Source organism: Trachinotus anak, unplaced genomic scaffold (assembly GCF_046630095.1).
Source record: "Trachinotus anak isolate AG129_WGS33_773 ecotype Australia unplaced genomic scaffold, CSIRO_AGI_Tana_v1 ptg000018l, whole genome shotgun sequence".
In the NCBI taxonomy this organism is placed as follows: domain Eukaryota; kingdom Metazoa; phylum Chordata; class Actinopteri; order Carangiformes; family Carangidae; genus Trachinotus; species Trachinotus anak.
In genome coordinates, this window is record NW_027273869.1 from 6,218,375 (window position 1) to 6,234,607 (window position 16,233).

General features: G+C 40.5%; 1 protein-coding gene across 3 annotated transcripts in view; it reads left to right on the forward strand.

The window, feature by feature from the left end:
• cog5 (component of oligomeric golgi complex 5) overlaps positions 1-16,233 on the forward strand; it is a 54,516-nt gene that overhangs the window by 26,759 nt on the left and 11,524 nt on the right. For all 3 annotated transcript variants that reach the window (XM_071502301.1, XM_071502299.1, XM_071502300.1), the window contains exons 7-11: positions 1,067-1,197; positions 5,591-5,750; positions 6,917-7,029; positions 7,146-7,223; positions 11,646-11,727. In XM_071502301.1, the coding sequence (XP_071358402.1) occupies positions 1,067-1,197; positions 5,591-5,750; positions 6,917-7,029; positions 7,146-7,223; positions 11,646-11,727 (564 nt within the window). The remainder of the gene's footprint in view (positions 1-1,066; positions 1,198-5,590; positions 5,751-6,916; positions 7,030-7,145; positions 7,224-11,645; positions 11,728-16,233) is intronic.

Here is a 16,233-nt window from a genome sequence, read left to right on the forward strand (position 1 = left end):
TGTCTGTCCGCAGGATGCAAATTTAATGACAGAAATATGATAATTTAATCACAAATGAGAGGTGTTGATGAAGTTTCAGACTGACTGAGCTGCTGGGAAAGTGATTAAAAGATCATTTTAATATGAGGACATCTGAAGATGATTTTTTGCCATCATGTAAAGTACACTCTGCTAATGTCCTTTGAAAACCTGATTTTAAATTAAACATATGATACACAGTTTGGGAGTTAATAGACTTGGCCAGAATAGTGGATACTTGTTTGAGGCATGAATTATTTAATTTTTCTCAGGCAGATGGATTAAACCTATTGTTTCTTTGTTTTTTTCTGTTATGTTCTTAACAGTACTGTACTGGTTCTGGTGCCCCTAAACTGACAGAGTCAGTAAATGTTATCCAACATGTCAAAATAAATAAAAAATAAATAACTGGATGAATTAATAAATAACATTGTTAAAGGTGGGGTAGGTAGAAATCTAGAAAAGAAAAAAAAAAAGCCCTCCTGCAGCTCCCCCCTCATAGGCACATGCACACACTTCAATACAAGAAACACAGCAGCAGCCATGAGCCTTTGTAACCACAGGGCTTAACCATTAGCAGCATTCAGCACAGCCACTCATTGCCTGCCTTCATGGTAAATCTACCTACAAAACCAACCACTACAATACATTTATATACTACAGGACCATTAAAAAAACTTCAATATGTGCAACTGCAATATGTGGTTTGTATATTCTGTATATAAATGGCTAAACACTGAAAACATCAGAAATATAATGCATTCCAATTCAAAAACTATACTAACCACAACTCAAAATGACAAAATTATAAGTTGATGCAACAGCACTCTGACACATCAACAATATTACATAGGACATATGCAGCTTTAGAAAATAAAGACTCTATAATTGAGACTACACTTTTAGGCCTGTTAGGTAATCCACTCAGATATCCAAAAACTGTTATGATTCTAAGGGGAAAAAATCAAGGATTAGAGAACTGGATACTTGAGTCTTGGGTAAACATGAATGAAAATTGTGTTTGTGTGTTTGCTTGCACATTCTCCAGACTACCTGTCACAAGGTGTGGATCTGAGTGGCATCGAAGTGATTGAGAACGACTTGCTGCTCATCAGCAGAGCGAGACTGGAGGTGGAGAACCAAGCCAAGAGACTGCTGGAGCAAGGCATGGAGATCCAGGTACACACAGAATACTAACACAGACAATTACTTTTGGTCTCATCTGATTGTTTGAGGCCAATTGAGTTGAAATTCTCAGAGAGGGAGCAGATATTTATTAATCTCACTTGTATGCTCACCTGCTCCCCTTTGAATCTGCTGTCAATTTGCTGTTGTATCAAGTCAACAGGTGCAGTATAATCCCACATTTAGCCGTAGGCTTTCCCTGGTCATTCCAATACATAAGCCTTTATTTGTTGATACTGTACATGCCCCAGCTCCTTTTTAAGGCTCTGTTTGAATACTGGCTTTTATTTGAGAATTTCTGCTGTGCTCTATAACATTAAATATTTATGACTAAATAAATTGAGAAAATAAAACAACCAAAACAAAGAACAGACTAGGTTTTTTTTAACTGGGAGAGATACTTCCTGTTTAGTCCTGATTTTCAGCAGTAATGACTCATAATTATTGGTCAGGTCTTTAGACTCATACATGTGGTACAGGCATGTCAGACTTTTCTTCTTCATAGATTATCAGATACATTTTGATATAGTAGATTATTAATTCTTCTGGATATTTACTGTGCACACACAACTGTGTTTTTTTTTCTGTTAGGCTATTTAAAAAAAAAAACAAAAAAAAACAAAACAAAGATGTAATTAAGGCAGAAAAACACCTCTGCTGTGCTTTTTGGCTCACTTTGAGAACAACTGAATATTAATGAGAAAGAACACCTTCATCTTAATGCACTGGCCAAGCAAATCCCACAGGCAGCCCTGTCATTCCACCTAGCTGCCGTTTCTCTTCCCTGTGTGTTAACGTTTGCATGTCAGCTCTTTTAAGGGAATAAATGGTTCACAGAAATTAAAGTCCCCCTATGGTGCATTTGCACTCTAGGATTGTAGGATCAGTTCTAAAAAAAAAAAAAAAAAAAAAAAAGTTGCGATTCTTGTTTAATGCAAAGATTTATTTTGAAAATCTCATATGACATTACAAATTAATTATTTTTTCCCTATATATATATATATATATATATATATATATATATATATATATATATATATATATATATATATATATAAAGGAAATGTGTTCCGCCCCTGGTTCTGAGTGGAAAAGCAGGTGAACAATAGAGGAGAGATGAGCACTTTCTATGTGTGTCATCCTGTAAAATACATGTGAGAGAGGAGGCACATGTGAGCTCTGCTAACCTTCATCTGCCCCAGAAAGCCTTGTTCTCAGGGGGACAGTGTCCCATTAAAGAAACTGTGTTGCTGCATGCATGTGTGACAGCCTGTTCAGTGTCCATGATGACATGTTGCATGTGTCCAGAGGAGCTTTGTATCTGTGCTTCAGCAGCCATGTTCTGCTTTGTTCCTCTCTGAGCCTGTGGAGAGATGATGAGACGTTTATCTGGCTGATGGTAGAGTGCAACAGTTTGTCTCTCTATGACCAAGAGCACATGTCACGACCTCCTGGTTCTAAACATCACAGAGCATCTCACATCTTTTAATTTGACCTCTCATCACGTAATCCAACAGGTTTCTTTTCACTTTCTACCTGAGCAGGAAACGGATTAAAAAATAAATGACAAAAGTCTGCACAGCGAGGTTTGTGGACTATCGTGAACATTACTGTTGAGTTTTATTTTAAAGGTAATCTTTAGATGTTTTACACAGCATCTGGATTTGCACCCTAAGTGCATAACCTTCCATGGGGGCCACAAAACTCAAGCCAGTATTTTATATTGTCATGTAAATCCCTGTATTTCACAGCAGTCACAAAGGCAACATCCACACTACTATGTTTTTAATGGAATAATGTTTTACTATGTTAATGTTTTTTAAAATGTATCTCGTTTGCTGAATGCCTTCTTCTTCTTCTTCTTCTTCTTCTTCTTCTTCTTCTTCTTCTTCTTCTTCTTCTTCTTCTTCTTCTTCTTCTTCTTATTATTATTATTCATTTGAATTTTGTTTATTTATTTATTTACATCTTAATCTAAACAAAACATTCCCCCTTAACATTTAGCATATGGAAAATGATACATAAAAAGCAGCATTGGTATCATCTAAACAAAAGGTTAACATCCTGAAAATGAATGAATATTTGCATTTTATGATCAGGACTCATGTTCAAAATGTGGAAAGTAATATTAATATATTATATTATTATGGCAGTTTTTTGACACTGACATTTTTGTCCAAAGGTTAAAAGCTTGCCAAGAAAGGGAAGGATTATGGCATTTGAAATGAAGGGCTTTTAATGTGAAATACCAGGAAATGTTAAATATAAGCTGGTGGAGTTTTTTTTGTCAATGTGAGTTTAAAGGAAAAAGAGGCTAAATGTGTGTATCTGAAGCTGCTAACAGAGAGTGAAGTCACAGGATAGTGTGACCCTGCAGTCCTCTCCAAAGTCCACACACACGCACACACACACACACATACACACTCACACACACACACACACACACACACACACACACACACACACGCTCTGTCCCCTGTGCACTCCGCCCTCAGTAGATGTATTTTTATCCGGACTACTGCTGGAGTAGCCTTGGCTAACAACTTCTATCACTGCGTTCTGTGTGTGGACATATGGGGCTCTAGAGACACTAAGACACACACACGTACACACAGCGACAGCTTCTTATATCAGCCCAGGGAGCTGTTTATTGTGAATGTTATGTAAGCAGTTGGACATGCTGCCTGGGCTGTGTGGGAGCTAGTTTCACCTCAGCGCTCTGCCTGTGCCAGCAGAGACCCTGTAGCCCATCTGTTGAGTGGGAGCTCAACTGACCCACGTAGAAAAACTCCTCCTCTCCTCTCCTCCTCTCTCTTAAGTTTTTTTTTTTTTTTTCCGAAAATATCAGATCAATTGAGCCTGGTGGCTGAAATCTGGATCAGTCATTCGTCCTGGGGAGTGTTCAGATAATGATATGACCTGTTGCCTTTCCAAACTCCCTTTAAATGAACAACTCTGGCCAAGGAAGAATTCCAGCACACAGCTCGTCCTGCTCTGGACGAGAAAGCAAATTACCCTATTTTCCACAATGTCGCACTATATCTTTAGTGTAAACTTTAAGTGCAAACTTTTAAAGGCTTGTTATCTTATAATATTAACTCAGTAAGTCATCATTTTAATTTTCACTGAGTATCTTTGTTTGTCCTAACTTTTCATGTTTCTTTTTTCTTTTCCTGGCTCTGATGGGCCATGTAAGACTATCTCAGACCTCAGTGAGTGAAGTGAAGCGAGCTAGCTTAGCCAGGCCATAAAGAGCCAAGCAGATGATCAAGTTGTGTAGTAATAACAGAAGTAACATTGTTCAGGGGCTACAGTTCTTCTACCTTTTCTTCACCTGTGATTTGATACAATTTTGAATTAAGGGGAAGAAGAATCCTTCATTGTCCGAGTATGTTTTACACACAGGAGATTTTACATCTGCGTTTCACTCATCTGTAGCTAATGAACACACACACTCACATGGAGCAGTGAGCACACACACCTGGGGCAGTGGGCAGTCATGCTGCAGCACCTGCGGAGCAGGTGAGATACACCAATCTCCCAAGATTTCTCAAAATCTACTGAACTGTGAGGGAAAGAGGAGAAACACGACTGCCCTGTAAATCCCACACCACCACAGTTTGACTGTGTGGAGAAACAACAGTGCTACAGCTCACAGTTGTTTTTCTTATCTGTTAATCTGTCAGTTGTTTTCTTGATTTATCCATTGTGTGGTTTATGAAGCATAAGAAAATATTTTTTAAATGGCCATTACAGCATCCCAGAGCCCGAGGGGACTTCACATTTTGTCTGACTGACAATTGAAAACCCAAAGGTTAAGAAAAAGCAGGTTAAGAAAAAGGACTCAAATCAGTAAACAGTAAGTTTGACATGTTCTGTCGAGCTGTTGTAACTCTATATACTATATACAGTATATGCTATGTACTGTAAGGCTACAACAGCTGAAGACACATTCAGCCCCTGTAATGCTGCTACATGCTGACCCCAGTAGTGTCATTCTACAGTGTTTGGGACACAATAAGAAAACATTCAGCTCCAGATTTTCCTCATCAAGAAAATAATACAACTCAAAGAAAAGTATGAGGCTTACACTGTGTAGTGTCAGTGCAAAGTTCAGCTGTGCTATTTCTGTATTTTACCTTTTCTTCCTCTCTTCTCTTCTTCTTCTCCTTTGTTTTTCTGGTCTTGACTTTGCCCTGCTTCATATTCACAGCTCTCTCTCATTAAATCAATGTAAGGTGTATTTTTATCTGCTGCTGTCCCCTCTGCACTTGTTTTGTGTGTGAAACTACCAGACACATTAAGTTGATTTCATTCTGTAAAGAAAAAATAGCACCATGGACGACTGCCAACTTCAATTCTCTTCCTCTCTCCCTTTGTTGGCCAGAATCCGACCCAGGTCGGCACGGCGCTGCAGGTCTTCTACAATCTGGGAAGTTTAAGAGAGACCATCAGCAGTGTGGTTGGGGGTTACCGCACCGCCATACAGGACAACATCACAAGCGCTCTCGACATCAAGGGCCTGACGCAGCCAGCCAACCCCAGAGGTGAGGCCCGAGGAGGATGTGCTCATGTGTCCCCATAATAACAATGTTTACAAGTGTACACACACACGCGCACACACACACACACACACACACACACACACACACACACACGCGCACACACTCACACACACACTCGCACACACAGGATACATTGTCCTATTTCTAAAAGATGAAAGACAATTGGATTTTATAATTTGACCTAGTTCACCAGTCAGCTTGATCCAAAATAGATTATTGTACCATGGCCACAGAGAATAGTCAGCTCTGGCTTGAGGGCGTGTGTTATTTTCATGGCTCTAATGTGGCAGCCACTTCATTGTTCTAATTAATGCACACAATATTTTCAGACAACCAGCAATGATGAGGTTAACGATTCTTTCACTGGTATTTTTTAGGATTATAACACTTAAAGGACATATGTGTCTTGATCTTTTTAAAAACTAAAATCTTTCAGGATAATTCTGGTGATATTATATTTACTGTCAGAAAATCCCACATGCAGACTCAAACCAACAATGAAAGTGTCCTACTAACGAGTAATACGTGTGTATCCAAAAGATATATCTCATTCCTCTGAGCCTCAGACCTCCATTGGTTCCAAAAACTATTAAAACACACCAAATGAGCCACACTGCAGCACTGGGAACACATTGCTTCATTATCATGAACACACACACTAGTTTATTTGGAGTCCCACACACAATATCATGCTGCCAAAAATAATCCACCAAATGTGGATTAGTCCACCGCTGAAAATAGTCCCAAACAACTGCTGTATTTGCTTCTGTTCTAGTAATGTTTACTAAAAACTGCAATGACCAGCTGTTTCAGGAAAACACTGAGTCATTTTAAAAATGAAATTATTGATTTGTATATATTTGTGATTTGCACCATAGGAACCAGTTGGCTTTGAGCTGAGTGCCACAGTCAGTCCTCAAGTTAATGTACTGAGAAATGAACTAACACTTTGGTTTGAGTCTTTTCTTAGGATTTGATGACAATAAAGAATATATAGACCAACGCTGGACTAATATTTTAATGAAATGTCAGAAAAGCTAATCTCTCTGCTCCTGAATTTGAACAATGAATCAGACATGGGAAACAATAGGATGATGATGATCATAGCACAAACAAGAACCTTTAACACTGTGAATTTCTCCCTCCAGGTGCTCCAGGCAGAGCAGTGCTGCCGACGCCAGGGAACACAGCAGCTTTCCGTGCTGCTCTGTGGACCAACCTGGAGAAACTGATGGACCAGATTTGTGCCGCGTGCAGACAGGTCCACAGCTCCCTGAGACTGCTAGCTTACTCTACATCCAATGTTGAACCATGGATTGAAAACAAAAAGTAAGGCAATGAGTCAGGAGTGAAGTTTTCTTTGCTGTATGTTCACAGGTGCAGCACCTGCAGAAGGTCCTGATGAAGAAGAGAGACCCTGTCACTCATGTGTGCTTCATCGATGAGATCAGCAAGGTGGGTGGACATCACTGCTCTGGTTTTGGTACAATAGTAATAATTATAGCTGCAATCAGAAAAACAGTGGCAAGGCTCCAATTTAGCCATCTACCAATTAAAAACAGAAAATAAATCTTTTAACATGAATTAAATTTCATGTTTCACACAATCACTGTAAAATCGCTCTAAAATATCCACACACTCACACACCTGCCACCATACCTTCTATGTACAGAAATAAGTGTTCAAAATGGTGATAGACAACATGTGCTTATAACAAAAATATCAAGGGTAGCAAAAAATGTTGCATAATACTGACTTACAATTACTGTTGGGGAAGAGAGAGGCTGACGAGCAGCAAAGGGCCACAAGTCAGACTCAAACCCGGGCCGCTGTGGTCAGGACTAAGACTTTACAGCATGCACTGTACCAGGTGAACTACCAGAGCACCTTTATAACTGGTTTGGTTTTACTTGCCATTACCTCATTCATGTCAGTTTGAGAACATAGTGTATAAATGAAATGATGTGTACAAAAATACGAGACAAATGGAGTCCTGCTTTGATTCAATACGGAACGCAGCATTTTATTTTCAAAAACGTGACAATTCCGTGTTGTACGGGACAGGTGGCAACTCTATCTTTATATTGTTTTTTAATAAGTTCCTACATTAAAGAGCTATTTGTAGGTTTTGCTTTTGCTACATAGCCAACTTTAGCATTAACAGCTGTTTACTTACCAGTCTTGAAGAGAGCTTCAGCCATTGTTGCATTTCCAACACAAGAAGTCATAATGTGCCTTCTGAGCAGCTACGTCTTCAGGGTGGGCTCGGTATCAGAAAGTGATAAGACAGTCCGACTGGGTCGGGGCTAGCTGGTTAGCATGCTAATTTAATAGTAACAGTATAAGAAAAGAAGGGACAGAAATAACAGCAAAAAAAAGACAGTGGCTTTCCAGCAGTGGAGAAAAGGAATGAAGCTGAAGCTGAACTCACATTTCTTCTAGACTTGTAAGTAAACAACTGTTAATGCTAAAGTTGGCTGTGTAGCAGTAGGAAAAATCAATAAATAGCTTCTTTAAATGGATGTGGGGCAGTTTGTGGTGAAATATGTAAAAATGATGACATTAGTTTTACAATTTTGCTAAATGTTAAGTGCTACAAAGAAAGACAGGAAAAAAGAAGGCAGCAAGAAGGAAACTGACAAAAGCAGCAACAACAGCCCCCTGGATCTGCTCACTTAAAAAGTAGGAGTAGTAGTAGCAACAGTGGTAATCATGGCAGAGTCATTAACACATCATCATGACCATCATCAGTGTCTCGCTCCCTTACCTCCACAGAAACCTAGTTGTACAAATCAGAGCGGGAGACTGTTTCTATGGAAACAAAGCTCTCACCAATTACCCAGAGATGGAGGTGTTAGTTGGAGACCTAATGACATGTCTAAATGCAAGGCTCCTCAGCAGTGCAGCTGCACTGTCACTCTTCACTGTCATCGAGGAGAGTGCCATGTGTCCACAGAGACGTGACTGCACAGACACATAGTTATACTGTCAGCACTTACAACAGTAAATATATCAGAAAATATATGATCAAATATCTGCCTATAAATTAGGCAGGAAAAGGGGAGGATAAAGGAAGGAGGAGGAGATGAAGAGAAGCATTCAGACAGCTGACTTGGGGATTGTGATGAATGAGCTGTAAATCATTATGGGGAAGACAGTAATATAATTACACAAAATATGTAGTGGAGCGTAAATGCACAAACCCACAAGTAAAAAAAATAGCTGTTACACCCCTCCATCAGGCTTTATTATGCAGAGTTACACAGGTTAGTGCACTCTCTTTGCACTTTTTTTTCCCATGTTCGTTTTCTTTCCCCTCGCCTCAATCATGGTTTCTTCATGTGATAGCAATTAACTCTCCACACCTCATTCTACAGGGAGAGAAAACACTCTGCTGCTTTGACATGCAGTGAAAGCATCTGTAGTCAGACGTGGTGCACAGACTTGACGAGGATCATTCATACTTTGATAATTGTTAACTCCTTTCATTTGGCTCTCAGCAGGAGAAATATCTCCCATGCTACTGCAAGGCTCATAACACACTGCAAGTGAGAAGCTTGTATTACTGCAGTCCCTGCTGCCAGGCTCTTGTTCACTGTCAGTTTGACAGCTGATTTTCTGCTGGTTTCCAGACTTTAGTGTGATCAGGCTCCAACCTCCATCTCTGATTTATGAAGCCACTACAGGTCTAACTGCTGCTTGAGATCTAGGCCCCTCATTGTAGTAATCCTAAATTACATTATTCTTATAGTTACATTAATCTTCTTAGTTCTGAGCCTACTCCACATGATCTTAGGTATGTGAATACCAGAGCATTCCAGCCATATGTGGTGGTTGAATACATCTTTCCAAAACAAAGGTTAATTATCTGCTGCTTTACCACCCTTCACTCTTCTGGTTTCACGCTTTCCACCAGATGTTGAAACCTGTCTGCAGGGATTAGTCCAACACTGAGCTTGAGTGCTAAGGTCTGGCTCACAGTCAGTGGATCGGGTTGAGGTCGGGGTTCTGTTCAGGCCACGCAACTTCTTCCACAGCAAACTGAGAAAAATATTTTGTTATGGACTGGTTTCGGGGGCATTGTCATGTTGAAACAGGAAAGAAACAAAGAACTGTTGACACACAGTTGAAAGACTCCTGTTGTCTAAAACATCACAGTGTGCTGTAGCGTTATGATTTCCTTTCATCAGAGGGGCAAGGACCAAGCCAGGAAGAAAAAAAAAACACACCTTTTCTCTTCTGTTTCACTCCCGTTCAGTTGCTCCATTAAGAAAGAAAACTGAATAACAGAGGTCAAAGTGAAAGTGCAGAAGGTGGAGGAAGTGAGGATGTGGTGGATGTGGAGGAGAGGTCAGACAGCTGGGCAGCAGACCTGGCAGCAGGCTTCTCTAATAGAGGATTAGAGGAGAATACACAGACACACATGTCCAACCCCATTAAATAATTAAAGCACTCGCCTTAGTCAGGCTCTGTGTGTTGTACTGTGATTGTGTGTCTGTCTGGCAGCTCTGACTGCTCTTTATTTTATCTATTACAAGTTACACCGAACAGTTTTTCACAAGCTTCAGTATTCAAGCTGAAAGCGCATGATGGCTATCTGCACTGACTACCTCAGTACTGATATCAGTATATGATAGATATTCATTGTGATGTGTAATGACCGTTGTTCTGACTTTATTAAATATTGTAATTACAATTATTATTCAGGGTTATTTCAAAATAATCCTTTAATTTCACTTGTAATACTTTACACATTAAGACAAATTTTCAATCAGTACACAAATGAGCTGTTTACGAGAGTGAACACTTCAGCAATTAATGTTGTATTACATTTAGATGAATAATCATGGTGTCCTGAGACCAAATTTCAGTCTACTTTAAAGCACAATTGTTAAAACATCTTCACTGTTAATTTCCTGGTTCATGTCACTGTAGTTTATTCAAATTTTGAGATTAGTTTAAGGCAATCTTAGGTCTCATGTTAGTCCCAAGTCTAAATGTAGGTTTTGCAAGTGCAAGAACATCAGGATTCTCGAGCAGTAGAAACAGGTGTTTATAGCCAGTGGGTCGGTAAACAGTCCCATCTCAGTCGAAAAAAGATGCCCGTACTGAAAGAAAGAAAACATGAAGAGGCTCTTTAGGTACAAAAGGATCCATTTATTACATTTCCAGAAGGTTTAAAAGTGAAAAATGTGAAAGGAAAGGAAATGTTGAGGTTGTAGGAGCCTCATCAGAATAACTTAAAATAGCTATGACCCAATTAGGGGCTGCATCCTTTAGAGGGTGTGGGCTACGGAGGTGTGGTCCATTGTAGCCATCTTAGACTGTGAAGGCCGAACTGAAATGAGACGGTTTGGCCTACAGAGGATTTTCGCTTTGCGTTTCCAGATGTGCCCACCCTTACTGTTGTATCGCCAAAGTGTGGCTTCTGTCGCCTAGCAACCTTGACAAAATGTAACTTTTAGTCACAAAAAAATTTAATTTTTAAGGCCCTTGGTTTTAACAGTTGTGTACCAGTATCTGTTGAACCGAGCTTAAACCCAATACTTAGATTTAAAGGTGTAATCCTCTGGCTCTCTGTCGGTGTTGTTACAGCAATATTATTTAATTACTGGCGTACAATGGATCTCGGATAGGTTGGGACAGCCTAGTTGCGCCGCTTTGACGTAAGCAGTCTTCAAATGCAGCCTCTGAAGGATGCGGCTCATGAATTGGGACACAGCTAATGTAGTTTTAGAGACTTAAACTGGCAGTCAGACAAACAGCAAGTGCTGATCTGGAAGACATTGATTGGAGTGAGAAGGTGTTTCCCATTACTTTTTCAGCTCAAGGTCCTCAGATGATATTTGTGTTTCTCTTCTGTCTACATGATGACAGGACGGTCAGCCGGATATCCTGTATACCTTCTGGAATGATGTAACCAACACACTCAGTGAGGAGTTTCACAGAGCAACTGAAGGTAAGAGCGGCCCTTTTCTTGTTCCCTTAGGATGCTGACAGTTGAAATATCAAAGCTGCTACTTCAAAGCAAAAATTACTTACTCAAAGGATGGGAGTCTTTAAGGTTTCTTTCAGAAAGACAGTAGACGCTGCTGCACTACCAAAAGCACAAACAACTAGTAGGAGGCTTCATTTAGTGAGCCATAATCATCAGGCTGTAACAAGAGCTCAGGTAACGGCAGGAAATCAATGGGGCTGTGAGTAATAGATAGCTTGTTGTTCACAGAGCAGTCGGAGCATCAGCAGCCTCATATCGAGACTGTGATGGGCTGTGTTACAACCTTGGTTTGTGTTAAGTCACTGCTTATAGCTGCCTCAATACACAATGACAATTCTTACTTTGACAAAAACATAAAATCAAATGATCTAAAATATCATACAAGAGATCTCAAATTGGTTTTGAAAGTCACACAGTTGTAAAGAATAGAAATAGTAGGAATTAGTCTAAAAACAGACAGTATGCTACGACCATCCACATCACAGGTTTTCAAAATAAAATGGGGCCAGCAGCATTGCCAAAAGTCTCTGGATCATCATGACTGGTATAGACTAGCTGCGGTTTGGGGGTTGTCCAACACATCTTCAACCTCAGTTTGAGCCTGGAGAGACTTCCAGTCCTGTGGAAGAACTCCTGCCTGATACCAGTAGCAAGGTGTGTGCACCTGAAGGAACTGAAAACTATAGACTGGGGCACTCAGCATCACAGCTAATGAAGACACTGAAAAGGCATATCCTGGCCCACCTTAGACCCCTGGTAAAACTTCTGTGGACCCTCTAGAGTTTTGCATCAGCTGCTGTTGGGGTGGAGGATACAGTCATCTACATGCTGTAGAGATCCATGGCCCACATAGAAAAACCGGGAAACACTGTGAGAATCATGTTTTTGGATTTTGCCAGTGGTTTCGATAAAATCCAAAGACTGCTGCTGAGCAACAAAATGGAGATCAACGACTCGCGTTATACCCTGGACTAGCAACTGCGTCACCAACAGAACACAATATGTAAGGTTACTGAACTATGTATCCAGCACGGTGTTGAGCAGTACAGGAGTTCCATCCTGGCTCCATGTTTGTACACACTGTACACGGCAGACTTCTCCTACAACACACAGCTGTCACATCCAAAAATTTCCTGAGCATACAACGATTGTCAGCTGTATCACCAGTGGCAATGAGAGTGAGTACAGGGGCCTCATCAATGACTCTGCAGAGTGGTGCCAGCAAAATTGCCTCCAGGTCATTTGGAACTGGTGGTAGATTTAGGTTGGTGAAACCATTGCCTTGTACCTACTGAGGAGACTGAGGTCCTTCTGCGTTCAGGATCCACTTCTGAAGTCCTTTAAGACCCAGTGGTGGCATGCAGCAGAAAAAAAGGCAGAGTAAACTAATCAGTAGGGCTGGATTTGTCCGTGGGTGCCCCCTGGACACCTTGGAGGTGGTGAGTGAGAGGAGGGTGATGGCCAAATTCCAGGCCTTCTTGGTCAACACCTCCCACCCCCTGCACTCCCTGTGTGCCCAGGCACCTCCCTCAGCAACAGGCCGCTCCACCCACGCTGCTCTAAGGAGTGCAGACCTTTTGGCCGAGCAGCAGTCAACACTACTCACAGTGGGCACTCACACTCAGGTCTGGGCTATAGAGCCAGCCTCAGCCTCCATGCAGTATTAGTATTATTAGCATCATAATTATTATTACTTCTATGTGCCAAATATACTCACACTGAACCAGTGTCTGTGTTTATATATTATTATACTTACAGTTACATCTCAGGTCTCAAACCTTTGGCTGCTACATGTTTGTGTCTGTGTTTTGTGTGTAGAACATTGTGTATTTATGTAGTTATTTGTGTCCTTTCATATTGTGCTCATACGTTAACTCGTAAGTTTCATCTCATCCTTCACAACACTTCCTGCAGACTTTTCACATAAGAAATCTTTCAGCCTTCCCTTCATCCAAAGGCTTTCGGTAAAAACCTGCAGAAAATGTTTCACTGACGCCCACGTTCCCTGCTTTTATTTGAGATACTAGGCTTGTATCAATTGACAGTCAGATCAACTATGGACAGATGAAGAGATGATTTGTGATTGATGATTTCTTTTTCCCAGTCGAATTAAGGACCAGATGACATTACCGATTAATAAGGAAAAGATGATCAATTGACTTTGCTTCTTAATTAAAAATCTTCCACTGCCTCCCTGTGATAGCAGCATGAATCCACAGTTGAGAACTACTAATTTAGAGTATACATCTTCCTACTCAAGGAGTGAAAATATCTGCTCAGGCTCCCTGTGTGGATCTAATGTTAGCTCACTGATGCTTCTGTACTGGCGTGGAGGGATGCATACAACACTTTGCTCTAATTTAATAGCATGCAGTGCCAAACAGTTTTCAGACATATTGGTGGTTTTGCCACCTTTTTTTAAAAAATGAGTGCATTTCATCCGTTTGGTTAAATGCATTCACACATTCCAGCATCTTTTCCTTTCTGCTGTTGCGAAGGCCCAACATGAACACAAATACAGAGAGTGTGCATCCCAAAGTTCAGTCAGTGATTGCAGCACACAGACATCAATAAGAGGAATTGATCATTTTGGAGTCAAGTGCTTCTCAGGAATTGGAACAAATTAGAACTGATTGTTGTTTCTCCTCCCTGATCATCCCTCTCTTGTTCTCCATCGAAGCCGAGTCTCTCTACACTTAGTTGTGTAACAAAGCAGCAAATGAAATGACAAACACCCCCCCCTGAAAACAGTAAAAATAAATACATAAATGAACAGTGGGTGTACAAGGGAATCTTTGTATGGGGTGGACTCAGAGGAAAGAAAGACAATATCTCTCTCTATCTCTCACACACACTCACACATCATATGGAGGCAGCGAGTTGTCTGATTGCAGAGAAAAACAAAGTGAGAACAGGAGAGGCGCGTTTGGCTGCGTGCTAACATACTTGGCTTCAAACTCACACTTTCCTGAAAAACCTGCAGTGTGTGTGTGCGTGTGTGTGAGAGAGAGTGAGATGTATAGTGAGGATAAGGATGTGTGATGTGTTTCACTTTGCTGCTTTTTCCCCTTTTTAAAACAAAGAGGATGCACCTGACCAGGATGTGGAGTGCCACACAAATGGTCTGAGATTTCAGTTTTTGATTTTTAATTTGCAAGTATTTGTAATGATTGGCAAAAAATGGCTATTTTTATCAGTTTGGAATGAAATCTACAAAACTAGAGTAAGAAAAAAAAAATGACGCTGTATATTGAAACCAGTCTTCTTCCTATTTCTCTTTCTCACCTTTCTACATCTCCGTTTCTGTCAGACATGCTGTAAAACCATCTGAGAGGAAATGTTCTGTCCACTTCTCACTCATTTCCAGTCATCTCTCTCCCTTCCCAGTGTCCCCATTCTAAACTGGAGAAGATTTCCCTTTTTTTTTAAACCATTTTTTAAAACTAAGATAATTCATAGTTTCTTGCAAAGAAGTGTCTTCCAAGACACTTCCAAGGCACAGTAAGCAGTTGACAAAAAAGTGAAAGAAAACCGAATAGGAGTAAAGGCCTAGATGCCACTGCAGCACATTACAAAATAAAAAACATCATCACACAAGGTGGACCTGTTTCCTTTCTGAGCATCAGAATGGGAGACAAAGGAGAAAAATGTGTAGAAAAGAAAAACATAGAAAAAAATAATGAAATAAAATAACATAATCCCACTGTAGCGTGACAGGAGAGCAACCTACATTTTAGTCCAGCTGTCGAATAATATCTCAGCAAAGCTCGTGTTGTAGTTTGATAGTGTGTATATTAGGTGTGTCAGTGCTACGCACTCCTTGGCTGCTAATCAGACATTTCACATACTGGATGGAGGAGATCATTCTGCACTGTTGTACCCTAAATAGAATACACAGCCTTTCTCGTCACTATGTAAAACATAGTTGTGTCATTAAAGGAGCTATTTGTACGTTTTGCTATTGCTACATAGCCAGCGTTAGCATTAACAGCTGTTTACTTACCAGTCAAGGAGAACAAGAGTTCAGCATCAAACTTCATTCATTTACTCATCAACAGCTGTCTCCAGAGGTGGAAAGCAACGCCAAATTTAACTCTGGTCTCTATCTCGCCTTCTATTCTATTGAAGTTAGCATGCTAACCAGCCCGTCTCGCCACTTTCTGATAGCGACTCGCTGTAGCCTCCACTCTGCCCTGTGGACATAGCGCTGTTCAGAGGGCGTATTATAATCTCTTGTCTTGTAAACATGGCTGAAGCTCTTGTCAAGCAACAATCACCAACACCTGCTCCCGGGAAGAAACCATGTTCAGCAGCAGAGAAAACTTACAAATAGGCCCTTTAAAGTTGCATTGAAGTATTTTTTTTTTTTTAGTACAGCAGAGTATGTTGAAAACACAAGCCGTCAGCACTTTGTCCACTGAGTGATAATCCTCTGTGGGCTTGTCACTAAGAGTGACACCTTTCACA